This window comes from Molothrus aeneus, chromosome 5 (assembly GCF_037042795.1).
Source record: "Molothrus aeneus isolate 106 chromosome 5, BPBGC_Maene_1.0, whole genome shotgun sequence".
Classification (NCBI taxonomy): domain Eukaryota; kingdom Metazoa; phylum Chordata; class Aves; order Passeriformes; family Icteridae; genus Molothrus; species Molothrus aeneus.
Genome location: NC_089650.1, coordinates 16,311,015 through 16,338,617, shown reverse-complemented (window position 1 = coordinate 16,338,617; position 27,603 = coordinate 16,311,015). Strand labels below are relative to the sequence as shown.

At 39.8% G+C, this 27,603-nt stretch overlaps 1 protein-coding gene across 1 annotated transcript; it reads right to left on the bottom strand.

The window, feature by feature from the left end:
* Window positions 1-1,539: 1,539 nt before the first annotated feature.
* C5H12orf75 (chromosome 5 C12orf75 homolog) lies at window positions 1,540-27,522 on the bottom strand. Its single transcript, XM_066550871.1, has 6 exons — window positions 27,382-27,522; window positions 20,259-20,283; window positions 14,613-14,648; window positions 13,563-13,652; window positions 12,749-12,789; window positions 1,540-11,384 (listed from the first exon to the last, which is right to left on the bottom strand). The coding sequence occupies exons 1-6, from the start codon at window positions 27,422-27,424 to the stop codon at window positions 11,377-11,379; spliced, it is 243 nt and encodes an 80-aa protein (XP_066406968.1). The 5' UTR covers window positions 27,425-27,522; the 3' UTR covers window positions 1,540-11,376.
* Window positions 27,523-27,603: the final 81 nt, after the last annotated feature.

Here is a 27,603-nt window from a genome sequence, read left to right as displayed (position 1 = left end):
AGAATCCTGTGTTTGAATGGAATTTATGCATCATGTTTGAGATGTATGAGTATGCAACCGTTTTTAAGGGTTAATCCTTTGTTAACGGGTGTCCTTTTTCGGGCTTATGCTGCCCAGAAAAAGGTACCCAGACATCCTTAACTCTTTGTTTCTATTGTCTCATATTGTCCTGATTCAAATTGTCCAAAATTTTTATTACTCTAATTATATTGCTATTTTTATAACCATTTCATTACTATTAAACTTTTAAAATTTCAAAACCAAATGATTGGCGTTTTTCACAATTAACACTCTCTTGCTTTTCTGCTCACCTCCAAACCCCCCTCCTTCACCTTTCTTTAGCACATACATTAGAGATGCTGAACTCTTATTCTCCAGCTGATGTAAAATACATTGGGACTGTGTTTTTCTGGCAGAGAAACTTCTTTGGGGCAGCAGAAAGGAGGGAGAGGGCAGAGAGGGAGACCCAGCCCTTTGCAAGCACTGGGAAAATCCACAAATTCCAGAGGTTTATGTCCAAAAAGGAGACAGGGGAGTCCTGCAACTTTACTTGAATAAAGGGAGAGAGTCCACCGGCGCACACACCCACGGGGTTTGTTTGCTCTCTCGAGGTTTTGGAGGGCACAGCCTCCTTTTATCCTAAACTTCTGGCTGTGTGTTGCCCTCTTCCTCTCCCCGCTGGCTGAGGCACAGGGAAGGTAGAGCCTTCCAGAACTGCCTATCACATATCCCTCCTTGAACCTACTATTTTACCCCAAAGTTCAGAAACTCAGGCTTGTGCAGACCCTTGTCTGTTCCAGGAGCCAAGCTGTCTGGGCTCAGCAGCAAACCTGCCCTAAGTCAGTAGGGACATTAAGCCCCATTTCAAAGATGTGAACACCCATCCCTTCACCCATCAACTTGTTTGTAAGGACATTAGCTTTCCTCTCCAATGCTGCCTGCTGGCCCTGTGTGAACTCCTAGCCTCGGTGGTAGTCCTAAGAGCCTCACAGACAGCATCATGGGTACAAACTCCGCTCCACTTTCCCTGGAGGAGTATTGAGACATTATTCAAACAAAAGTCCGTTGCTTGAGCATTCAAGTTTAAAAACTGTTTTCTAAGGATTTCACCTAAGTGGTTCAGCCAAGACTAACAAGCCTGTGGCATAAGGAAGGCTGGAGTTTCTGATTCCCAGCTCCTCATGTCTATTTTTAGCTCTAAAATCAGATAAACAATAAAAACCAAAACCAACCAGGCAACCAACGCAGAACCTGCTGGAAAATAGAGTTGTGCACTCTGGGCTTTCTTCCACAGGTAGCTACTTTTAAGTAATAATAGCAACAACAGGAAAAATAAAATTAAAGACATGGAGAGAATAAATGAGTGATTAACTGTTTTTACAGGCTTGTCATCTGGGTGGTTAGGAAAACTTTACCCTTCCACAGCATACTCCCAAAGAGTGACTGTCAACACAAAGGCAGGTGCTGGACTCTCTTTTCAAATCTTTCTTACCTTGTTGTACCTACACTAGTTTTCATGAAGCAGAAAGGGTACCATCCTTCTTTTTCTCTTCAAGTTTATTTTAACCCATTCAGCAGCATGATGGAAGCTTTTGAGTTCCCAGTAAGTTATAGTAATGGCAAAACAAAATAATTTGAGTTACAGCAATTTGAAGAATTGACACTTTCATTCTGCATTTTAGACAGCAACTGACAATTATTGGGAGATGTTGCCCTCATCAATTATCCATCTTTGGTTAATAAAGAACCAGCTTCCAGTAGTCCAAAAATAAGAAAGGACATAAACAATTGCATTTTTATTATCAAACTTGCACACAGGCAAAGAAAGCATAATCCCAGGCAATAAATTGGCCCAAAGCAAGGATAAAACAATTATAAAATGAATAAACAAGCATTTGCAAAATTTCAACAAAAAATATATTTTCCCATAGATTTCTAATTAGGTTAATCAATTGTAGCATAAAAATAATATTGATCCCATTGTCAAAAAATGTGTCCTAATAGAAATATTTCAGGAAGCTTAATTTTGGTATTCTTCAAATTTTCTGAGCATGAGAGAGTGAATCTTTTGATCTTATTTATATCATATTTATAGTTTAGTTGTGCCCAAAGTGCATTGAGGGTCAAAAGAACACAGCAGGATACAAACATTTATTTTAAGCTATATTGCTTTCAAGACTTTACAGAGTGCCTAGAAATGGCTGGTTGTCTTTTTTCATTGCAGAATAATAGTAACATCTGTAGAGAGGCTAGACCAGAGCTCTAACGAATCACTGGACAACAGCAAGAATTTCTCTATAGAAAAAACCTCAGAGACATATTTTTTATAGAAAAAACCTCAGAGACATATTTTTATGGCTTAGAGGACAATCTGAAGTAGCCCAGATGCATCATTTTTATATACTCTAATCTTTGAAACTTAACCCAAAAGCTTCTTTAGAGACAATTTGATTTTTAAGTTATGTCCACAAACAATAACTTCTTCACCGGCAGTGCCAAAGTAAAAAGTAGTACTGTTAGCATTCTCATTGCTAAATATTTTGTAAAATTTCATAACCCCTCATTTTAAAACCAGCACTTGAGTCTATCTATTAAAATGAAACCATAAAGTGAAAAATAAATAACCACAAGCGTTGAAATGATTGGTTAATTAATTTGGTAAATTTGGGAATCAGGATAGTAGACATAAAGCAACTTTTTCCAAAATTTGAAATAAGTGTTTTGAAAAAAATGTAAATTTTTAGCTGCTAAAATTACATGTATAGATATTATGGAAACAAAACTTCAGATATTGTCTGCTTTTAAGGAACGAGCAATTCAATGTTACAGAAATGAGAATGCCAGATGTGTATCAAGGTTCATTACAAACAATTCCTTACACATTTTTCAGTGGGTTTTTTTTTGGTTTGTTTGGGTTTTTTTGGTTTTTTTTTTTTTTTTTTAATAGTAAATCCCCTGCTTTGGGATTCTCTCTCATCAGAACACCTTTTCTGTAAAGTACTGGCAGAGGACCCAAGCTTCAGGGAGCTGTCATTGCCATCTATGTAAAGCTCTTCCCCATTTGAAAGAAAAGTATCACTTTTGAAGAAAATTCTTAAGAGCAATAGTGAGAAATATGCTGTCCCTGATTGAAGCTGTTGCTCGAGGCCAGGCATGGTTTGCTGACCTACTTTGGTCAAGGATTTTTTTTTTTTCAGCCTATGGCCTAGGATGAGACTCTGAGACTGCTGGGAGAGCCTGGCAATGTGCAACTGATGACAGATGATGATTAATTTGATTGTCACCAGCACAGCTCTGAACATGAGGCTTGTCCAGGAGGTACACAAAAGGAAACTCAGTGCAGTTTCTTGGGTTCTGCTGCTAAGAGAGCAAGAGGTTCAGAAAAACAAACACCAGAATTACTTAAGACTTTGGCCAGCCAAAGGCCAGCCTCTCCAGCACAGTAGTGTTTGTGCTGGCCTGCTGGCCTGGGTGGGGACAGCACCTGGCATGGGGACAATCACCAGCGTGTGGTTGCTCCCTAGGTTGGTATGAAGCTGCCATACCTCACTGAGAGCAACAAAGAGACAGTGGGATCAACAAAGGGAGTATGTCATGGATGTGTCCTTCTGCCTCAGCAGTCAACCAGCTCTTTCTCCAGGCCAATATGACTATTCACATGGGCAGACAGCATGGAGGTGCACTACAGAAGCGCGTGACAAAACTGGCAGGCTGCAGAGCGGGGGTTCCAGATTATGAAGAGCTACACCTTGTGTACATCAGCCGGACCCCATGACCTAGGCAAGAACACTGATCAGTCACTCTGAGGAATTAATTTTTAGGGTAAAAACTCTACCAGGAGTAATTTCCTTTACTATCTACAGGGGCATGGAAGTGAAATTTTCACAGGACAGGACACAAGATACTGCTAGCATTTACAATGTTTAATACAGGTATTTGTGATACTGATTCCTTATGTTTCTCCTTTTGTCATCATTTCAAGGCACTCCAAAGAGACTGACATGTGGCCATGTCATCTATCCTACTAATTTACCAGTAATGCTTGCTCTTGGTTCTGCACATCACTGCACAAACTGAAATGTAATAGAGACACTTTTCCACCATTTTGTGCCTTCCAACTTTGTAATACAAAATTTAAAGGAGCTTGCTGCTGTTGGCTGGGTTAAGAATTTATTTTCATCAGAGTAGCTCAGATGTGGCTGTGGTTTTGTGGATTTTTGCTGGAAACAGTTTTAGTAATTCAGGGATGTTTTCATTATTGCTGAGCAGAATCAAGGCCATCTCTGCCTCTCACCATCCCACCAGCAAGTCGACTGAGGGCACACAAGAAGCTGGGTGGGGACACAGCCAGGGCAGCTGACCCCCAGTGATCCAAGGGACATTCCATACCTGCATATAAAGCTGGGGGAAGAAGAATGAAGGGGAGGACTTTCAGAGTGATGGTGTTTGTCTTCCCAAGTCAGTGTTAGGCATGCTTAGAGCCCTGCTTTCCTCAAGATTGCTGAACACCTGCCCGCCCATGGGAAGTGGTAAATGAATTCCTTATTTGCTTGTTTGTTGTGTGTGAAGCTTTTGCTTTATCTCAAGCCATGAGTTATCTCACTTTTCCAGTTTTCTCTCCCATCCCACCTGGGAGGAGTGAGAGAGTGGCTGTGTGGGCTTTAATTGCTGGTTGGGGCTAAACCATGTCAAGTAGGTGTCATGCAGGAGCCAAGATGTGGTTTCAATATCCTCATGGATAATGAAGACTCCTCAAACTGTACCAGTGCAAAACTCAAGATGACAGTCATACATGCAGTAAATTCTCCTGCAGAACAATCAGGCAACATTGTCCCTGTTTCAACTGAAGCTGAGAAAGACAGCTGAGTAGTGAAGCATTCAGGATAAAATCTCCAGCAGCACCTACTTGGAATGCTCAGCTGAACACAGGTATGAGCATAGCCCTTTGGGAAAATGTAGCCTGTGGCAGAGGGTTTTTATGACAGAAGTTGAACTCTAGATAAAAATAAGAAGTAGTGCAAGAAGTGCTGCAAATTATTAAGAATTACACATTCTTGCAACAAACATGGAAGAAATATTTTTGCTGGGGATTATTTCAACCAACAAGAAAAAAAAAAGAAGTATCATGTTTTAATGATAACACTTGAAAGGAAGAGCATGAAATCTAATCTAATCTACACCAATTTGTTAAAGATTTGGATTCATTTCAAGTGTATGAACACATACATTACTACTACCAGTTATGTTTTTTCTTGTACCTCTGAATGAGAATTATCTGTGATTGTTTGCAGGCAAGGAGAAGTAGGCTGTTTACTCACTGGCTCCAATGAGAATTTGGCTTCCTCTTGAAATTCAAGGAGAAAAAATATAATGCTGCTCTTGAGAAAATATTATCATAAATCAAAACTTACTTTTCAAGTAGTGATTTTCAGCATTCTTTTCAATGGAAGTCTTGGGTTTCTCAAGAAGCAATGCTTATATAAGCAATGATGTCTTAAAAAAAGGCTGTTTAACAGTGCTATGTAAATTCTCCAACTAGTATTCATCCTATTAAAATAATTTGGAATTTATAAGCTCTCCGTCTCTCCTGGCTGGCACAGTTTCCTTATTAGAAATTAATTCCCTCCCAGAAATGGTTTGTTTCTATCTGATGATCTGAAGCAGTTCCTTGTAAAGCCAAAAGAATTTATTTATTTATTTATTTAGGTAACTCACTATTTGGAAGAGGAAAAAGAAGCAGGCAGCTGATTTCATGTGAGACTTCAAATATGAAGTACATTGTTTTAATAACCAGATACTTGGAGTTTGATCAAGTTGATATTATTTATACATTATGATCTGATTAAATCTTTTAATTTTAGAGAAAGTCTATTGGTTGATTTCCCATAAGCATGTGAGGCTCCTACAAACAACCCAGGTAGTGGGAGTCCTTCCAAGGCTTCCTCACAGCAATATCCTTTGGGGAATGCAAACCTAGCTGTAGGTAAGGTAAATATTCACAGCTCCAGGTTACAGTCAGACTCCAGTAATACATAACCATAAACCTGATATTGGATATAAGCTTGAAAGTGTGTGTTACCTCCCTGATTTTGTTTATTTATGTGTGTGGTTTTATATTTGCATACTGACAAGTCAAGTTTGATAGTGATGTGGTGTGGACTCTCCAAAGTTTGAATGCCTCCCTAACTGCAATGAAGTCTTGCATTTTCTAGCAGTCTGGTATCCCCCACAAAACTGTTATCAAATATGACTTGCTTCTAATTAACTGTTATTCTGAATCACAACCTCAGTTTTTATGGAGATGAAGCCATCCTGCAGACAACACTGAGATTCAGACAACACAAGAAGTGGACAACAAAGGTGAAGTGTGGAATTTAGTATTTCACATTACTGCCATCTCCTGTAACATAGGAATCAAAGATCAGAAACAAAATTCTGTGAGTGGACAGATAATTCTAGAGTACCAATAAGGTGCTGTGACCCAAATGAATCACTTGCACAGTGATTCATTAATTATATCAGAAATCTAAAATACATGGCATAACTAAACCAAAGTTTAGGTTTTATCTCTACACTGGTTTTCAGATTAAACATTGGCTTACTTTTTGCATGTTATCTATTCTTGCAATGTAATCTATTCTTATATTAACCCTGTTAATTGTTTTTACATCTTTGTTTTTACGTCTTTTTCACAGACTGCCTATAGACATAAACTAAAGGAAACAGCAAAAGAAATTTTGAAAGAGACAGCAGGATATTTATATATCCTGGTAACACCCAGAAGGACCATTAAGGTGCATGGGCTCATTACACTGGACTTTAAGCAAATAAAAATGAGACAAGTTATTTCCTTAAAGGTTTGCAGTCTCAGACATCTGAGGGTTGGAATGACCTGATAAGCCAACTCACATTTCTCTTCAGTCTTAAAACAATTGGCAGCTGTCTACTTCTTGCTCTAGAGATTAGAATCACAGAGAAACGCAGTGGATACTTAATTAAGGTATTTCCTTTTTTACATCATCTTCTGTTCCTAACCTCTTTCTACATCTCTCTTCACTGCACAATAATCCCCATTCTCCTGTTCTCCTATGTGTTTTCTCCTTTCTGGCACACAAAGCCCACTTTTACCCAGGCTTCATCCTGTGGTATTTTTCTCAGTACAGCTAAGCTAATGAGAGTTTCACTGCACTTCACAGAATGAGCTGGTTCATGAGCTGAGTCCTATCTTCAGCTATACGTATTTTAATAGTGACCAGTACACAGAAGATCCTACAACAGGGGTGACAGATTTCTGCTGTCTAGGAAATTCTTCTGTGTTTGAAAACCCCTAAGTTTCAGCAAAAATTGTTAGATCAGATAAAATGAAATAGCTCCTATTATGATAAACCTAAGTTCTGTGCTTGGTTATCTTTAAAACAAGGGTTGAGTCATTTAGCCCAGCCTCAAAACATTTCCTGCAATACTGGACCACCATATGGAAAGTTTACAGAGTTGTTATTTTCTTCATCTTGTTCTAAATACATTGCAAAACAAAAATACTTCCCAAATCCCCCTCCTTCAGTCTGTTCTCTACAAAGCCAATTCACCTGAAGCATTTAAATTGCTGTCAGTAGGAAGCAATGATGATGCACTGCAAAACATCCAGGGACTATAACTAGGTAAGAGCTTCTTTTAGTGGGCACACACAACTGCTAATCTGTAGTAGTAGCCCATAATAACTGTCACTTCTGATCACCATGGGAACCAAACAGAGGTCTACTTTGCAGAAAACAGATCAGCAGTGACTCACTGACTGCTTGGGAAGCATGATTATTGAGAACTGCTAGACTTGTGTGGGTGACAGGGAATAGTGATGCCATTTCAACCATAGTCCCCTATAGCAGAGTCTCCTTTGCCAGACATGCAGGATGAAAACAAGTAAATTAGTACTTTGTGTTCATTAGAGACAAATTTCACCTCTATGATTTTCTTCAGCTTCAGCCTTGTGTGGACTTTGCTAGGAAAATATTTCATTTCTAGTGAATGAAGTTCTAACTCAGCTTACACTGGCCTTTACCAGGTCTTCTGCAACTCTCTTAGTGACAAGATTTAACCCTTGAGCAACATAGAGGCTTAGAGTTGTCACATCATCTGAACTACACCAGGATGTGTATGGCACATAAAAGACAAGCATTATTTCTATCTGGAATACCCAGAAACAGAGAAGTTGGGCACTTACAACAAAGCTCCTGCATTAAGTAGAAAGCAAAATAAATGCACTGTCTCATTAGCATAATTCAAAAGAGAAGCTTTGAGGTGATACAGTTTGTATGAGGCCAAAATTTGCAATATAAGATATTTTGTGTTGTTTCAATGTTTTCCTACTCCAGAATTTTTCAAGATTCATGAATTCAAGCATAATATTTCTGGGCTACCAAAGAATTTTAGATCAGAGACTGTGAGATTATAGAGCCCAAAAACTTTTTTTGCTGAATTATTTCCACCGGCTCCTCAGCTCTGGCTGGAGAAACAGTAATCACTGCAAGGAAAATGGTATTACAGCCCCAACATTTAAATGTTTATTTTTCCCAAATGGTAATTCAAGATGTTTTGACAAAACCAAAGTATATTCCTTAATAATAACTCTGTCATTCAATGGCTCCTTGTGTTCTGTTCTCAGTTCTCCCATTGAATCATCTTTTGAGTGCCTAAATATTCTCCAAGGATGCTGTCACATGCACAGCTGGCAGCTGGCATATAGGGTTTATTTTTTGTTCGTCCTCCTAACAGAAATATCCATAGATTGTAAGTTTTGAAAGAGCAGATACACTCATTTCTCCATGAAATGACATGTGCTTTTCTAAACAAAGGCGGCTCACCATAGAGGACTTTTCATGAGCAGAAAATCAGTTCCCTAAGTGGAATTTGGCCAGGACAGAATACAGCATCCTGTAACACAGTTTCTAGATTCATGGATCTTTGGGAAAACAAAAGACAAGAATCTGCAAATTGAAGACAAGAGAATGGCCATAGCTCTTCAGTTTGATGGCACAGGCCTGCACAGCATAAATTAATGTATGTCTATTTTAGAGGTTCCAGTCTGTGATGCTGCACATTTTTCAGTTGGTCAGTAAACTTTTGAGATTAAACGACGCAGAGGAACAAAAATATTAAGAAGCTACTGTACCTCCCACACATTAAGAGGATGAAACATTAAAAGACCAATTCTGCAAAGTGCTCCAAGCTTCTCTGTAGCTCTGCACAGGAAAAACAAGCAATGATGTGAACCAAGGAAAGTACCCCTTGCAACTGGTCCCACCACCAGCTGTGAGGAGCTGTTCATCAGCAATCACCTCTTTCCTCCCTCTGTCCACACATGGAGCTTCAGATGTCACTAGCAGAACAAGTGATGTTCGAGTTTAGCCCTGTCCACTTTTTGATAATTCTTCCCAGCAACTGAAGGACAGAACTGGATAAACAACTGGGTTGATTACTGGCACCAGCTGTTGGCTTTTTGAGCACAAGCTGAATGCTGATGTATTCTAGGATGACTGATGCTTTTTCTGCTTTGGGAAGAAAAATCGTGATCAGGTCAGGCATTGCTCTGTACTAAATAAACTTGTGCAAACCATTTTGGTCATTTGTGGAACATGTGAAGTGGAAACTATACCCTCATGCTATGGTAAGCAGGTAGGAGAAAAGCCTGCATGTTTATCACCCAGGGCCACTTGAGTCCTCACCAGTCTGGCTTGCAAGAACAAGACACTGCAGATACAATCTACAGACTTTCATTCATACTGAGAGATATTTTAACACCACATCTTCAAGCTTATTTCTCTCAAGCTTATTTCATCTCAGTTTGAGGTTGACAGTCAAGAATGAGATACAGGAGCTGGAAGCCTGAAATCATTGATAACCCAAGTAGCAGATTGCTAGAGAATAGCCATAAATAATGTCACAAATAATTAAAAGAGGACAAGCAAGGAATACTTTTAAATATCTCTTTTTGCAAGCCTCACATCAAACTACCACTATATAAAAGTGAAAGCTTCAAGTTACTGGAAATCATAGTCAATGGTAGTTCACTGGTAGTAATGGGTATCAGTGAAAAGGGCAGGAATGTCATAGTTCACGGCAGCTTATTTCTTCATGCCCAAATTTTATGGTTTGTTGTTTTCTTTTAATTTTAAAAATGGTCATGAATGTACAGTAATATATTATTATGTTGCAGATTGGGTGGGGGGTTTTTTTGTTTATTTGATTATTTAAAGTGTATGGTGTATCAAGTCCCATTAAAAAGAGTTTGACTAAAGAATAATGCAAAAGGCTTTAGTAGTTTAAATACTTATTCAGCCATCTGTAAATGTACAATCTGTTTTATGTTCTATGTGAAACTTACAATTGCTATTAAGTTAATGAATTTTAAAACCTGAACAATTTGCTAAAGTAGTAATAATGCTAATTCTGTTTCAATTTGCCATACTGGAGATGCTTTCAGATGGGGCAGGGATACAAAACTCTAATAATGATCAAAAATACTCTACAGTTCAGGAGGATGCAGCACTGGAGTTTAGTCCCACTAGCTCTGAAAATACTATCACTTCATCCTTATGCAAGGACATGTTATTATTATTACATGGAATGGAACACATAATAGTTTATTTTGTTAGTATTTTTTTGCATGTAATGCTTTATAAAAGAGATATAGCTAAAGTAAAATATAAACAGACATGTAAATAATACAATGAAGTATATCCTTCTTATTTGAATCAATTTCCTTGAGCAACATCTTTTTACAAGGTGAAAATTAAACACTAATATTTGTCACATGGTATAAAAGGGATAGTAATAATTATAAAGAACCTTAAGGTCTTAAGCTTGTTTCATCCTATTCCTTGTATTTCACAGCAAAAATATTAAAATTTGCAATATTCCCAAAAAGATGCAAACTTGTCAAATATATTACTCTGAAGTAAAATAACAATTAATTTACAGGAACCTACCATAGAAACTATTGAGTGGACAGTAGTGATGGTTTTCTATACAAAATCTATCAAACTTTTTTGAGGAAATATATGAAGCATAGCTGATAGCTGATGGAATCTGCAATATGGCCACAGAGAAATAAGTTGCAGATCATCAAAGTTAGCTCTTGTGCAGAAACATCCACCATGAGTTCACAAATTTCATCTTTCACTGGAGAACAGCAGGAGGTTTCCATAATGCAACTATCATTGGAAATGAATTCAACGCTGTACTTTAAGCTTTACCCGTTGTTGGAACTTGGAACAGTTTGGATTTTTTGGTGCTCTGATCTCTCCTGCTCTCTGGAAGGCTGTGTAAATATCAAAATCTTCAGCACAAAGACAGCTCTCTCCAAAACACTGGCAACTGTTCTCAATAGACTGTTCCAAAAAAAAAAAAAAGGAACAAAAGGAACAAAAGGAACAGATTTAGGTAGAGTGGTAAAACAATAGTGGAAAAGCAACACAGGAAAGTTCTATACATAAACCAGAGAACTAGGTTGTCACTAGAAGCTGAGAGATTTGTAGTCCATGAACTTCAGACACACACGCACATAAACTCGTGGAGCTCAGAGGAACCTTTGCAGATTTGAAGCTGCTCTTCTGTGTAAGACTTGAGTCAGCAGCTAAGCTCTGATCTTGCATGAATGAAGGCAAAGCACACTTTCAGCTATTTTAAATAGCAAAACAAAAAAAGTCAAGTGATTGATTATATCCAGCCTCAAGCATTCAACTAAAGCACCTAGACAAGGACCTAAGCAACTCAGACTCTGTTCATAAACCACAGATGGAAAGCTGCAATTTCAAGATGCTGCTTGAGCCTTGACCTGGTCAAGGGTGATGGTGTTTCTAGCTTAGACATCTCAGCCAGGTTACTGAAATTAGCTGTGAAGACCACCTGAATCTCCCTGTTTAGGACTGCTCCTACAAAAGTTCTGGGGCTTTAATCACTCATATAATAAAGGCACTTATTATATGTGTTCTGCTCTACAAGGCCTGCATCCAGCACAGTCAAAACCATTTCTCTAGGAAAGAGCTCTACTTCTTATGGAAATTGTTGGCAGCTTAATAGTTTTCAGCTCCCCACTGGCTAGACATCAAAACAATTCCATATCAAAATTTGTCAATGTTTATTTAGTTCAAGTACTGAATGGAAACTTGCTTTGTTTTTATTTTTTCTGCAGATGTGAACTAATAAAGCTTTTTTTTTAAACTTAGTCAAAACTCTTCACTCAGGAATAGAGCCTATAAATCTTCAATGTTCTATTATAGCTGGTGGAAAATGAAGCCCCCACAGATACTCCCATAGCAAGGGGAAAGCTCCAATACATTACTTAGTGGGTGACACACTATGGTCTTCAAGGTCCTTCCAAAAATGGAGATGTTTTCTAACTGTAAAATCCTCATTCCTGGAAAAATCTTCGTCTCTGCAAATGCTGATCTGATGTACCTCACCTCTTATGGGAGGTCTGAGTACCACTAAGGACATTTGATTTTTATTTGCTCCCAAATTAAGTTTCCTTGCTTCTCAATTTTCACCAAGAAGATGACTTTACTACTGGTCTAGTTTATATCTGCACCCACTGAGAACTGGTCCCTGGTCCAGCCTTTAGAAGTTACTATACAGCTGGAGATGTAATTTGGTGGTTCCCAGACCAACTTAGAGCATCAGAGGGAGCATTGCTGCCTTGTTCTGTTCAACAAATGCATGCCAAGCACATAATGTTAATCAAAACATACTGTACCTCGGGTTGTTTGCATCTCGATGTCTTTATTTCCTTCTAATCTTAATTAGAAAATGAAAGACAAAGATGGTTAAAATCTTTAAAAAAACAAAACAAAACACGTGTTTTGTTTAGTTAGTACTGTTCCAAAACCAGCTACTTTTATTTTGGTTAAAAGTGTTACTGTTTTTCCTTTTCTTGTTTTGCAGCAAATTTTGAAAGCACCAGTCAGTGACTAAACTATGCTGTACATATGTGACAGCAGCATTTTTTTGTGTTAAATCAAAAGAATATTAAATTATTTTATAATTACATGTTTATGACTTGTCAATTAAATAGCTATAAATCTAATGCTTTTTCCCACTGCTCAAAAATATAACATGGAAAAGAAACAGTTTCTGCTGGGTTTCATTTAAGAACAGAAATGAACCTGAAAGCAAGCACTTACTAACTGTTATTACTGGAATTCACCACAATGCAAGTAAATACCTTCAAAACTAAAAATAGCGCCGGGGCTCGGCAAGTGCATCTATCACAGCCTCTAAGTCCTAACAGGGTTTTGTTTTCTTTTAATTCACAGAGCAGTCAGAGAGTGGAGAAGATGTTCAGAAGACCATGTACCTACACTGTCAGCATCTGCTCTAGGATCCTTCTGCAAAAACGTGTCAAATTTTAAATAAAAGGGAACAATCCCTTTGACAAGTATAAATAGCCCCACAGCATTAAGAGGCTTCAAGGCTAGCCAGTATGTCTGAAATAATAATTGATTTTTAAAGGACATACATCCTACAAGATAAAATGATCCCTAGAAAGCAAGAGAAAATAAATCTACAACCTGCCAGTACCTTTGGGTGCAGCTTTCGTCTGACTGGGAGCCATGGCAGCCGCATCCGATGGCAGGCCCACGTACACCCCTCCATAGTTCCTGGTGGAGAAATAATTACAGGCACATCAGAGCCCAGCTGGGACACTTCTCCTTGTGAAAGGAGCTACTTTTTCACTCAAATTCCTGATGTTTATCACAGGATCCCAGCTGTCTTGTGACAATAATAAACCCCACCTGCCCAGCTTCTTCTGAGTATATCCAGCTGAGGACAGAACTAATCTGACACTGATGTTTGACACTGGGACCACCAAAGCACCATGCTTCAAACAATGCACACCAATTAAATAGCACTTTTACCTCATTAAGAAATGCAACCTGCCTCCCCCTGCTTAGGGTCACACTTAGAGAAAACTGCTAGTATAAAGGAGCACGAGTGTCTTAGGTACTTTCATGGCCCAACCCTCTCCCTCTCTTCACGGACTTGCAGAGGATACTTTCTGGCTCCAAAGAGCCTGTATGAAAAGCAGGGACAGATAAAGGGGGGGGTAAAAAAATGGGTTCTTAAAGCCTCTACTGTGCCTGGAGTTACCTGCAGAGACTCCCTTTACACTGCTCTGCCCTGCTAGGTGCTGAATTAACACCTCACACCTCCTCCAGCTCCTGGGAGTCTGAGCCAATTTCTAATTTGCTTGATGATAGACTCATACTTCCTTCAACTTCCAGCCCAGCAGAGATCTCCCACAAGTGCTAATGTCACCTTCTGTGGCACTGATGGTGTGAAGGCAGAGGCCACCAGCCCTTATTGAGCACACCACCTACAGCTGCAAGATAATGTGCTCTTTTTACCACCAAGTTCCCACCTCCTCAGCTCAATAACAAGCTGGGTGGACTCATCAATACCTGACTCTGTGTGAGATTTCCTCCTCTCTTTTTGTTTCTCCTCTGCTTTGTTGGTGTTGCTGGGAGTTAGGAGGAGGGAAGGAAGGATGCAGAACCCGTGGCAGAACTCGCTGCAGCCTATTGCAAATAAAGCTAACCCTGGTTGAGCAGAGCACCTACCTCCTTTTGTCATCATCTGATATGGATTCTTCTGCTCTGCAACATCAAAAGATACAAAGCATGTTAGCAGATTGTTTCTTTCAGGTGCTCCATGTCCATCTGGGTACATTCAGAAGCAAGGGAAGAACTATTACTGACCCCAGTTTAAATTAGGGCATCCACCATTCAACAAAGTACTCACGCAGGTATAAAAAAGGGACAATTTTCCAGTATAAGGTACAGAAGAAATAAAGGATTGAGAAAAGATGTAGCTTACTTTTTATGACCCCCACCAGTGAGATCTGAAAGTAGATTTGGGAGCAAAACACGTGAATTAACACTATTCCTGAGTGAGTCCCCACACTACTCCCCACATAAAAGGAACATTAAGACTCTGCATGTAACAGGAACAAGCCTGGACTGCTATTCCCCTAAAAGAGGAAAGAAAGGGACTGGGTGTCTGTGCTGGCATGTGAGTGAGGACGAGGAGAGAGAAACTTTCACAGCAGCTATTACAGAATCCAGAAACTGTTACAAGGCCTCTCTATAAAATGAGGCACTGCAATTCCTGTTGTTTGCAGACCAAATACTGTTAATAATCCCATATAAATGGGCAATTATGTCTCCTTTAACTTTAGGGCAAAATCACAGGTCAGCCTGTAGATCAACAGAGTCACTGAGGTTTGATTCCTCCCAGTTATGTACTGTGTAGTACAGTGTAGCTGAATGGGAGCAGGAGTTAAAGTAACCAGCACTGATGTGAAGGCAAAGGTAATACAAAAAATAAAAATAATTTATTCTTACTCCTTCAGTGTGCAATGCCTGTGCTGCAGTCTCAGACTGTGTCCCAACATCAGTCATCACACAAATTACTCACCCACCTTTGATTAAATATTCAGATTCTGAGCTCTACTTCCATGACTGGGTATGGATGGGGCAGCAGCTGCACTTTAGCTGGGTCTCCGACCAATTTATTTACTCTAAAAGGTTGATGTGCCTGCTGTTTAATTGCTGGGGCTCTACGCTCTTACAGGGCCCTGAAGTCAATGGGATTTTGGCCTGAAGAGCAGAGGGCTCATAGTAAGATGCAGTCTTAAGTGCAAGAAAATGCCCTTAAACCTCCTGGGAGGGGAGCAAATGCCTTAAAATACTGCTACAGCTTGGAAATTTTCTGGCATCTACCTTCTTCCTAAGGGACATTACCTACTATCCTTTCTGCATCATCACAGTGAGTAAGGGTACACAGGTCCTTTAATAGTTGAGGCTTGGAGAAAATCTTATTATTCTTCAATTTTGCTAAATTATATTTATGCAGGACATAGCACTCTTCGTCTGCTGTCTTTGTCTATGTCTTACCACTCAAGAAAGACTGATCAATAAACTTCTCATTTCCTGTCCCTCCTGCCATCCCTTCCTGGAGGAACCAGAGACATGTCAGAAGGCATTTCCCACCTCCTGTAACCCTATGTAGTCACCTAAGTCATCTTACAGTCTTCACACACACTGACAGAGAATGCAGAGACATTTTTTCTTGAGGACTGTGAAGCTGCTCTGTCACAGTGTGGGCCAGTTTCTCCTGAAGAAAATGGAAAGCCTGTGTATATCAGTGGGTGGAAATGAGGATGTATTTTTAGGGGGAAAAAAATTCTACTTAAGGAAAGGGACTTTGGATCCCAAAAGATCACAAACAGTCATTTCTGTTGAACCAACCAAATGTGTCACAGACTTGATTTTCTCATACTATTTGGAACATTTTCTATAATCCAGATTAACCACTGTCCAGAGAAAAGAGTCATTTAAAGGCACCAAAAACTTCAGGCACAGCTTGAAGCCTCTGAAATGGAATTGTAAGAATAATAATCAATATTGTCCAACAGGGAATTAATGTTGTTTTTGTTTTGGTTTTTTTTTAATGTTTCCTGGTAGGAAACAGAGCCAATTTCTTCTGTTCCAGAAATGTTTTGTAATATGGCATCACAGACTATTACTGTGATTCTCTCACAAAACAAATTATCCAGGTCTATGATTGAGCAGACAAGAGGGTTTTTAAACATTTTGCTTTCTTCCTTTCCTCTCACTAGCTATAAATCAAACTAGTAATTTTGCAATACCTTTTTTCTTCAAATGCATGACAGCAAAACTAATCTGGGATTGTACAGACAACAGCTCTTGGGCTGGGCAATGATTGGGGGCAAACTGTTGTAGCCCTGCCAGAAAAGAGGAAATGAGCAGAGATAGGAGTAACATGGGAGTGTGAGAGGGAAAAGAAAGAAAATTTTGGATGATGGCACTTAAGGAATGAGCCATTTTACACACCTTTCTGGAGGCTCAGGAAGGAATGCTGCCCCTGTTTATTTACTACACATATTCACACACCTCTCACCTTCACAAATGATGGCTCAAGACCCCCTTTTGCAGGGTGCCCACTAATTTTGCATGTTTAGTGTCTGCTGAGCTACTGAGACAGGTGCTGCTTCTGTGCCCAGGCTGAGTGAACACGGGTGGCTCCATGGAGCAAAGCTCCCAGACTAACCTACACACTGAATACCACAGGCATTGCATTACTTTCTAGCATATCCTTTACTTCTCCTACAGCAATGCTCAACCATATTGAGTTGGGAGTGAGACTGGAGAGAAGCTCCTTTGGTTTTGGCACTGTTCCCATTGCCACATCTCCTGGGCTCATATGGACACGGGAGTCCAGCAGTCCTCCAGGCACAGCAAGCTAGGATAAGCTTTTCTGCACCAGGAATAGAAAGCAAAAGGAACTAAACAGTTCAAGGAACCTAGTGCTGACTGGCTGCTGTGTCACTGCCTCAGATGCTGTTGACATCAGCAGAGTAGCTGAGAGCATGGTTCTCAGCAGGTAGCATGGGCAGAGTCCTGGAGCCAATGGGCAGATTTAAGAGCAAATCCACAAAATGGCATTCTATTTACAGCTGAATAAGTGTTTCTTTTGATAAGGTTTTGTCTGTCCCAAGAGTCTTCATGTCACCGAAAATCTGAAAAACACGCTTTGTTCATCTGTCAGCATCCATCATTCCTATGTCCATTTGATGGTAAAAGAAGCTGCTATTTCTCACATATTTTAAATGTCAGATGACAGGCATTCACACCAATTATTTTCATCCACGTTTTTCTTACCTCAGCTTTTATGGCTCTGTTCGTTCCGATCATTATAGAGACTCTTTCTAGATGGGCTCAGTAGTTCCACCAGTAATGATTCATTGAACTTTGAACAAGTGACAGACAACTACTCCTCAGATTCTTGGTGTTTCTTGGGAACAAGTGCCTTTAATTTTTATTTGATGCATTTCTTCTCAATATTTTGAAATGGAATTGAACTGTTGTATCCTTTCCTTCCTACTGTAACTAATCCTCCCCCAGACTTAGCTACACACTGAATACCACAGGCATTGCATTACTTTCTAGCATATCCTTTACTTCTCCTACAGCTAGGCTTTCCCAATTAGCAGTGATGAATGTTTCTTTATTAGTGCGGCCGGAGTATGGGCTGAAGCTGGCTGGCAGATCCTGGGTTGGAGCACAGAGGGCAGACATGTTCTCGGAGCATGTGTCCTTGTCACCACACAGCCCTCAGAGAGGAAGAGCCCTTTCAGAGGAAGATCATATCATCACCCCTATCTAATTGATGGAGAAACTCCAGCCCCACAGGGCAAAGCAGCTTCCTCACAGTCACCCAGGAGGGCTCCGAGCAGGATCCAGCCCTCTTTGCTTCCATCTGGCTGCACACTCCAGGAGTCATGGTGCTTTGGCAATGAGTCACATTCAAGAAATGAGAAACCTCATGTTAGAATAATCAGATTTGCTATCCAAAAGCATGAAAGGATGGACACACCTAAATGTTTTTCTGCATCAAAACTGCTGTGACTGAAATTTGACAGCAAAAGATAAGGGTTATTTAAAGAGAAACTTTATCTGATGAAAGTAAAAAGGTGTAAAAAAAGTTTTGTGGATCTATAATATTAGTTAATACAAATCTGATTTTTTCATTTCTATGAAATGAAAGTAATTTTTCTGATAGTTTACTTCCTTCATAAAAATCTTCTGTTAAGTATTAGAATGCCTGATCAGGACTTTTGGGTCATCACTGCTATTCCTCTTTAGTAGGTGTGTGTTTCTAACATCCAATGAGAAGGTTCAACCATGCTATTACTCATATGGGTTGTTTGGCTGGCTCCACTGTCCCTAATCTGAATGAGTAATAGCTCCAGGATAGACCCTTTCACTTTGTTGAAGACTACACATTTTTTCAAAGTTATTTTGATACTATTTTGAAACATGACAGGTGAACTCACACTAACAAGTAGGATGTTCCCATTTTAACTCCTGCAGCCAGGCTCTAAAAATGCTTACACACAGTTAAACACAGTTCTATATATACTCACAGTTCTACATATTCCATACCTTTAAGCACAGGAACATGCCTACAACATTCATAATTAAACAGTGCATGAGATTTTGAAATTTAAAACTACCGATGAGCAAAAAGAAAGATACAGTTCTAAGTCAGTCCTTAAATCATCTAAATTGAACAACAAATAAGGTCCTGCTGTAAATTAAACCAGTGGGTTTGTAAATACAGGAGTACTGAGGGCAGTGATGCTGCAGGCTGCATCAAGAAGAGGTTCCTTATAAGATTCCCTTCTGTAATTTATTGTCTGGCACTGCAAGCCCAGAAAACAGACTACAGAGGTAAGACAGATCTCAAGAGTACCTGTGGCAACAGTGTTGATCAGCCAAGTGACACCTGTTGTTAGTTCTCTTGTCCTTGCTCTGTAATAGCAAGGACAAGCCTGTTGTTAGGCTCTTCCCTCCACTTGTTTATCTGACTTGACTGCCCTCATTTCTACACCAGGATTCCTCCATCTAATTAGAGGAGTTATTCTAAGCGAAGTAAATAAAACCGAAGGATGTTCCTATTGCATAACATAACAATCTTTCCCAGCTAGTGGCAAATACCAGTAACATGAAATAGGAGAAGGCAAGACCTCGGGAGGAGTTCTTTATGGTTTTCTTTGGTAGAAAAATACATTTATGGCTGAATAAAGCTGTTCCTGTGCATTCCTGTGTCAGCAAGTAAGTATAAAACTTGACCTTGCACATTTAGAGAAAAACGGGATGGGTAGGGCTACCTCTGCTACCCCGTGTCAAAAAAATAGATGCTATCTTTAATGCAGAGAATACCTAGAGAAGGTGGGTACTTTGAAAAGGAAGTTGGACAGGTTAGTGGGTCTCATGCAAAAGAGAGGGAATTTGTCTCAGTGGCTTTCTAAATCTCTCACTGGGCCTGGTGGAAATGTACAATTAGATGGCCTTTGGAAAAAGGTGCACTGGCACATGATGGGGAAAAGCAGTCTGAATTAACATAATCAGCTCTGCTAGAAAACTGTCTCAACAGAAGCAGAGAAAAGAAATTTCTGTTAGAGAAATAACAAGCAAAGAAATCTGTAGAAAAGTAAACAAGACAAGGAGTTGTTTTGTGGAGATGAAAGCTGTCACTAAAGACAGTAAACATCTGGTTGTGTTGATTATATGTTAGAAGCCAGATTAATCATGTATGACTAAATCTAGTATAAGGCTAGTATGACTGAAAATATGTCCAGGGTTATATATTTAAAAGAGTAGAGAAGAGTAAGTACTTACACATCTTTAGTAGTCCCTGTAGCACCTAGGACAAAAAAAAAACAAAACATGTTTACTAGATAATGGCATAATCCTCTAAACCAACCAACAGTGTAGTAACTGTTTTTCTGTCTTTCTGTCCTAAACCACACAGAAATAGCAACAAAAATTTCCTACTGTAAGAGAACACAATTCTCATGATTGCTACATTTATCCTTAATGACTATCCACACAATCCCTTAAATCTATCACATCTGGGCCAGACTCAGTGGCCCAGTGTGAAAATGATGCTGCTGTGGACCAGTGCCCAGGTGCAGCCACTCAAGATGGGAGCAACATAAGAAAAAAATACTCTTTCTGAATTTTATATGCTTCCATTTGCTCAGAACTCTGGTGGTTTTGTCTGCCACAAAGTTGGCACAACTAACCAGGCAATTACTCCCAAATGCCTGATTATTCTGCCACTTGATGCAGTTGTAGAGCTGGCACCACATGTGTAAAATGCTGCCTCATTCTTCCTGCCAGATAAACAAAGTTTTATAAAATGACTAGCAGAATTAATATAAACATTGGGACACAACCCTTCCAAAGCCCCAGACACCTAACGAGATCAACCACCCCTTAATTCATCTTGCTATTTAACAAAAAACCAAAGAGACAAAAGCTGCCACATGGCTGCCTGGTATAAGTGACTGACTTTTTTGTTTTGGTGACTCAGATGTTTCTTGCTGGGAGATAAACATTTACCTAAGTACAAACTCTTTATTGCTCCTCCCAAGTTACTAATGTTATGTTGCTCTTGCTAGTATATAATTCAGCTGAGTAACCAGTAAATTATCCCTTCTATTAATTACAGAAGTTAGAGCAGACATTAGAAAAAACCTTTCACTTCTCCTTTCCTCTTAGTACTCAGCTGGAAAAGGTGATCTGAGCTCATTCTGAAGAAATGGAAGTAGCCAATCCCAGAGATTTTTTGAGTTTGGAGGTATGTTTTTTTTTTTTCTCCCATGGTACTTCATTTTTTGGAAAACTTTTATTTCTTCTGCTGATTAAAAATATATATATATAAATAGCAAATACCTCTCATCTCTCTTTGATGTGTAAGAATATGCCTTTTGCATTCTTATTTTTAACAAGAGGAAGTAATAGACCTGCAAGGCTTTCTGGCTCTGTCTACCTGAATGGATTGCTTGAACGACAGAAAACATCACCCTTTACAGCTAATTCCTGAACACAATGTCATTCCTATTTCCTATGACACGACTATCCCTCCTTTTCCCGGCAACAACACAGACTAGACTCGTATGAAACTGTACACATTTTTTCTGTTAGTCTTGCTTCCAGAGTCAGCAAAATCTCAGTATGGCTACATGTATCAGCAGAAAGCCTTACGTAAGTTGGAGGGAGTAGCTCTAGCCACAATAAGCTTAGGCCCTTGCTTTAAAACCTTACTCCACCAGGCAGCCCTCTGATACTTTTCGGCTTTGCAGGCACATCTATGAAGCACTACCTGTACAATTAATTGTGTCCAGATGGAAGGCTGGCATTGCTGTGCGAGCTCAATCTCTGTCAATGTAGGGAGACATTTTCTGCTACCAAGGCCAGTTCATCCAGTCAGCTCAGCAATGAGCCTTCAGGGCACCCCCTTGTACCCCTAGACAGAGCCCAGACATTGGCAACACTACAGACAACATGTGTTTTGAAAAACCTAGCTGGACCTAGCAGGATTTTTAATTTTTTCCAGAAGAAACTATTCCTTTGCTGTGTCTATTCTGCACAAGGGCCATAACTTTCTTATGTTTTAGTCTAAACTCTCTGTGATCAAAATCAGTTTCTCTAAAAAGGTTCATGGCCCTTTCAGAGGCCTTTGCCAAGACTCTTCTGAGTCTAAGCACCTTGGATGCTGATCTGAAAAATTTGTCTTTCTTTCAGGAAGTACAGCAAAAGTACAGTGTTTAATACACAAACTGAAACCTCAAACCAAGGGAGAAAAATTGTGTGCCAACAGCACTGGTACACTCCCCAGAGGCAATAATCAAGTTCCAGTCAATCACTGGGCGCACTTCAGTGCCATGTCCATGTTCAGTGCCATGCCTGTCTTCAATGCATTATGGTACAACTACATCCTCACTCTGGAGTTGGGAGATGTCACTCAAACCCATCAGCCTGGGCTTTGATAAGAGCTATAAAATTCCATGTTTGGGAATATGCCACTAACGTTCACATATGGCAGCACTTGTTTTCTTGGAATATTAGCAAGGGTACACTGCTGAAAAATCACTGCAGTGTTTTGAAATGTATTTCACACAAAAACTTTGAGAACTGAGTATGATCAAAAAAGATTCACTTTTTAAGAAATTAGTTTGACTTTTACAATAAATTTTAAAATACATGTAAAAAGAAAAACATTGTTTTCTACTTTTTTATAAGCACAGCAAACCAGTCTATCCTCACTTTCATTGATGGAATTCCATTAATTTCAGTGGGGTTATTTCTCATTTTCACTAGCAAAAGTGAAACAAGTCTTTGGTTCAAATTCACTCAAGTATCACTAAGGTACCTGACAATAGATCTGAGAGTGTTTCCAGTTACCAAACGAGTTTTCTTCCTGCAAGAGTTCTGAGCTTGCAAATGAACATAATTTTAGCTAGGTGTACTATAAAAAAATCTCTATGTAAAAAATAATTTTAGCTAGGTGTAAAATAAAAAATCTCTATGTAAAAAATTCTAAGTTTTTGTTCATTAGGGAGCCTGAACATTTCTTACACATAGATATTATTTCTCAAGGAACCAAAAACATCTCAGTTCATACAGACATGTTTATTTGTGAAGTCCAATCCATTCACCCTCACCCTGTTACTTCACCGACATATTTGTCTAACTCTTGCACATTTAGTGAGCAACACAATTTTACTGCTGCCCAAGTTCCTTCTGCCAGAAGTTCAGCCAAAGAATCTTCTTTACTCCCAATCCACAAACACTCTACAGCTTGCTCCATAGCAGCAAGGCCTACTGCTCTCATAGATATGATGGTTTCCATAAATGACTTGAGAAAAGGCTCACATATATAAAGCTTGTCCATTTTTTCCCATTATAAGAGCCTGGCCTAAGAAAAGGCAGCACTTGACCCCATAAGCCTTGTCTTGATAGGCTCTTGCTTGCTTGGTTTTTCTAACCAAACCTCAGCAAGACATTGAAGAGTAGCTACAAAGCCACATCCATAAAAAATAGGCAATACTGAATTGTCCTGAATGACCTCTCTGCTCACACCATTTACACAGTAGGATCACAGCTGCATTTTGGTATTTTAGAGCTGCAGAAGGAGAAGAAAGAGTACAGCCTGCAAATAATCATGGCCCATTCAGCCACACATTGCTCTGAGCCTCAGTGATTACAGAAGAAAAACATTCAGTCTAGGAGTGTGGAGCTGTGATCCCTCAGAAAAACCCACAGCATTTAAACAGTAGCAAGTCAAAAAGAAGATGAATTTATCCCAAAGCATCTTCCACTAGGTGAGAGGGGGTTTTGCTCTTTCAGAACAACAGCAGCTTCTCTTGGCGATACTGCAAGATTTTGGTAAATGCAGGCCTAATGCAAAAGATGGTTGAAAGACATTTGTAGCCACTGAGGATACTCTTCTGTGCTGAGAAATGCATCATGAGTCAAGGTGAGAGGCAAAAGCTTCAGAAAAATATAAAAAGCATGAGATGCAACCCCTCACATAAATAAAATGGATACAAAAAATGCCAGGACCTGACTTTTGAGCAGATTATGAAACATTTTTCTGATATTTTTTAATGAACAATGTCCTATGACACTTTCTTGCACATCAAATTGTTACAAAAAGCAAATAAAACCCCTCCAAATTACACACACATACATGCAATTGTTAAGAATGAGTTTTCTATTGCAGGCTTCTTTCTGATGTGCTCCAACAGTAAGCAGTAAGGAGGCGCATTCTAACATCCATGAATTTATTTTATTTATACCCCCATTGTAACTGATGATAGAATATCATCAATTTGTTTCACATTGATTATTTCTTCAGCTCATCAGGTGGGAGTTCAGTGCACAGATTAGAGAATGGCACGATGACTTCCTGGGCATTGCACCAAACTTAAAGTTAATAAATCTGTTAAAACTTGGTGTGAAAGATCTCCTTCATCATAACTTGACTGTACTTGAAGCTTTCCACAGACTAAGAGCTTCTCTATATATTTAAATTAAGGCTAGACTGACAGCCTCCAAAGAGTACTATAATTTAAGGTGCTGTCATTGCTACTAGACTAGATATGGAAAGGAGGAGGCAGTTAAAAATTTTTAGTGAAGAATCATTAGAATGAAGGGAAATGCCTTAACTCAGGAAAAAAAAAAGGAAATTAATGCATAAGAGCATATTTTTAAAAGACATACACCAAAAAAGAAGAGCTATTGTTGAGCTTCTAAAACTCTAGGAAATAACATGAAAGAAGGATATGTAAAATGAGACAACAAAACATAAGGAAAACAGCAAGTTGAGAAATACATAACTATAATCCATAGTTAATACATAAAATAGCTAGGTAATTTAAGAAGGATGTATATACATCAGTTTACTTGGATAACTGAAATTGTCTTTTCTCAATTGAAGAGATTTTGCCACTGTCTCATACTCTGGAAAGAACATTTGAATGCTGTGAGTTATATTGGTGTTCTGAAGTACTGCACCACAGACAGAAATGTTATTCTACATCATGTCGATTAGTTTAGATCTCACAGACCATAGAGCTGAAAGCTCTGATGTCATTCTAGCCATGCAACAGAAGATAATATCATTAGCTGAACTATCACTATATATACATCTGCTCAGGAAAAATCAAATTAGGTTACAATAGGAATTTTACCAGAGTAAGAAAATGGTGATTGGCGTAACACATTAAATGTGTTCTATGAAGTATGCTACAATATACAATACAATAAACTCTTAGTCATATGATATGACAGAGAGTGTTACAGGTTAATTACATGTTATGTACCTGTAGCTTTGACATTATCGACTACAGAACATTCATAACTTTAGCATTAAAAATGTAGTCATGCTGTGCATGCCACAAAATTTATTTGTATTTACACAGTCTTCACATCTTTTGGTGAAATTATGAATTGCATTTTCCTGAAAAGCTCAAGGATTCCAAACAAAAATGGTAAGTTTTCTCCTTCCCCTTTACAAAATAATTTTATTTTTATTAGACACACTTTGTAAGGAATGTTAAATTAAATAAATAAATAGTAGACATCCGACATCTTGCTTTTATCACCAGCTGTTTGTTATTTTAAGACCATAGACTGCACAGAGTAATTCCTGACTGACAATGGTGAAAGTGAGAAGTGAACTGGACCTTTCAGAGCTGCATTGTATTTGGAGAGGTCTATCAGTGCAACAGTAATAATTCCATTATACTAAAGATGAGGTTTACGTGGCATTGTTGGTTTTTACCTGCACTAAGCCCTTAGAGATCTGTGGAATATTTCTAAAGAGCATTTAAAAGTTTACAAAAAATGCAAGTTCAAATGTATATGTAAAACATATAAGTAAGTTTAACTATCAAAGGGGTCAGACCATCAGTGAAAATACTTAATGTATCTACAAGCCAAAACCTGTTCAAGACAACTACCTCTAATGCAAAGGGACACATTTAAACAAACTTTGAGTTCAAAAAAATACTGCTGCCAGAGTTAGCCTATTTGACATTTACCCATTTGTACCCTGGTACAAGTTCCACAGGGCAGTCAAATCAACATCAACTTAGAAACTACCACAAATGGACTAATAATTGACTCAACAGTCTCGTCTGAATTTCTCTGGTGCTTTTATCCAGCAAACAGAAATCGGATGTGAACAAGCATCACCTCAGTAGTAGGAAGCTAGACTGGTCATATACAGAAGGAACGTCCAGTCACAGCAATGTGGGAATCAACTGAAGGGAGAGAATTCACGTATGCAAACGGGACAGCTCCAGTAAGGGCACTGAACGTTCAAGCAAATTCACACAGTGTGTTCTTTATGGGTGAGAGAGGCCTCTGATGGACAGACATAATACCTAAAACCTAAGTTATAATCATTTAACAGAAACTGAGTAAGGAATGGCAGAATCACATTCTCCTCTGAGTGTGGAGTGCAGAGTTGAACAGCATCGCACCCACAAGCACACACACGTATGTACACCCTAGAGAAGACAGCATCACTCACACTCACAGGCAGGACCAAGTCAGGACTAGCACCACCCAAAGCACCACTGAAACTCTGGTTAATTCAAATCAAATCAAAACAGTAAGAGATGGGGACCCAGTAATTCTAAGTTGTCCAACCATTATTTTGCGTATTTTGAAGAGCTGAAAGCTCACAAGTGCATCTGAAAGATTTGATAAAGGTACTGGAACAGGTGGCAATGTTTGCCAAGTGCAGCTAGGATGAAAAGTGATTGGGAAATGCTCATATTATAATTACAGGGTGAAGGTCCACTTACCAGTTTCCATGTACTTTCCTATTTGCGGGGGCAGGGGAGAGGAAGAGCACAACAGCACCATCTTCCCAGATCTTATCTCTTTTGAAAATAGCAATGAACAAATAAGGGAGCCAGCTGGACTCACCAGCCAGCAGTAGACATTAACATGCATGAAACCTCAATCATGAAATATCCTCCAACTTCTCCAGCAAGCAAAAGACGAAGATGTCGCACAAATTCATTTCAGAAGTGGCATTCGTGGCCTTATAGGGAAGCGAAGAGGATGGAGCTGACACCCCTGGCGGGATCGCTACGTCCAGCTCCCGGCCTGGGTTCGCCGTGCCTTGGGCAGCTTCTGTCGGAGGTGGTGACTCTAGCGACAAAAGGGCACCAGAAAGCCGCCGGTGCTGCGGCAGGCCACATCACCCTCTCGCCCTGAGCAAGCGGATCAGCCTCGGGAAAGGAAGATGCTCTTGCAAGAGGGCGGGCAGCGATTCCCGCGGCTCGGACGGGCACCCCCCGCGCCGGGGGCTGTATCCCCGCCGAGTGCGGGTGCGTGCCCGCCGCCGCCCCCCGCAGTCCCGCAGAGCTGCCCAGCACGGTGGGGATGCTCGCTCCGCCGCTCGCCCAGCCCGGCCCGGCCCGCCCCGCCGCCCTACCTCGCCCGCCCGCGCCGCCGGCCGTGGAGTTGCCGCAGCCCATGGGCGCTGCCCTGGCCGGCGTTGCGCCCGCCGGTGCGCTGCGGTCACGGGAGACAGCCAACGGCGGGCGGAGCCGGGTGGGAGATAAAGCCGCGGGGACCCCTCCTCCTCCTCTTCTTCCTCCTCCTCCTCCTCCTCCTCCTCCTCCTCCTCCTCCTCCTCCTCCTCCTCTCCCTCTCC

Bases quoted from the DNA above. Each gene is read 5' to 3' on its own strand.
- C5H12orf75 (XM_066550871.1), bottom strand. From the start codon at position 27,424: ATGGGCTGCGGCAACTCCACGGCCGGCGGCGCGGGCGGGCGAG. The intron at 13,653-14,612 runs GTAGGTGCTCTG...TTTCTCCACCAG, and splicing joins TCAGATGATGACAAAAGGAG to GAACTATGGAGGGGTGTACG. The intron at 12,790-13,562 runs GTTGTAGATTTA...TTTCTAATTAAG, and splicing joins GCACCCAAAGGTACTGGCAG to ATTAGAAGGAAATAAAGACA.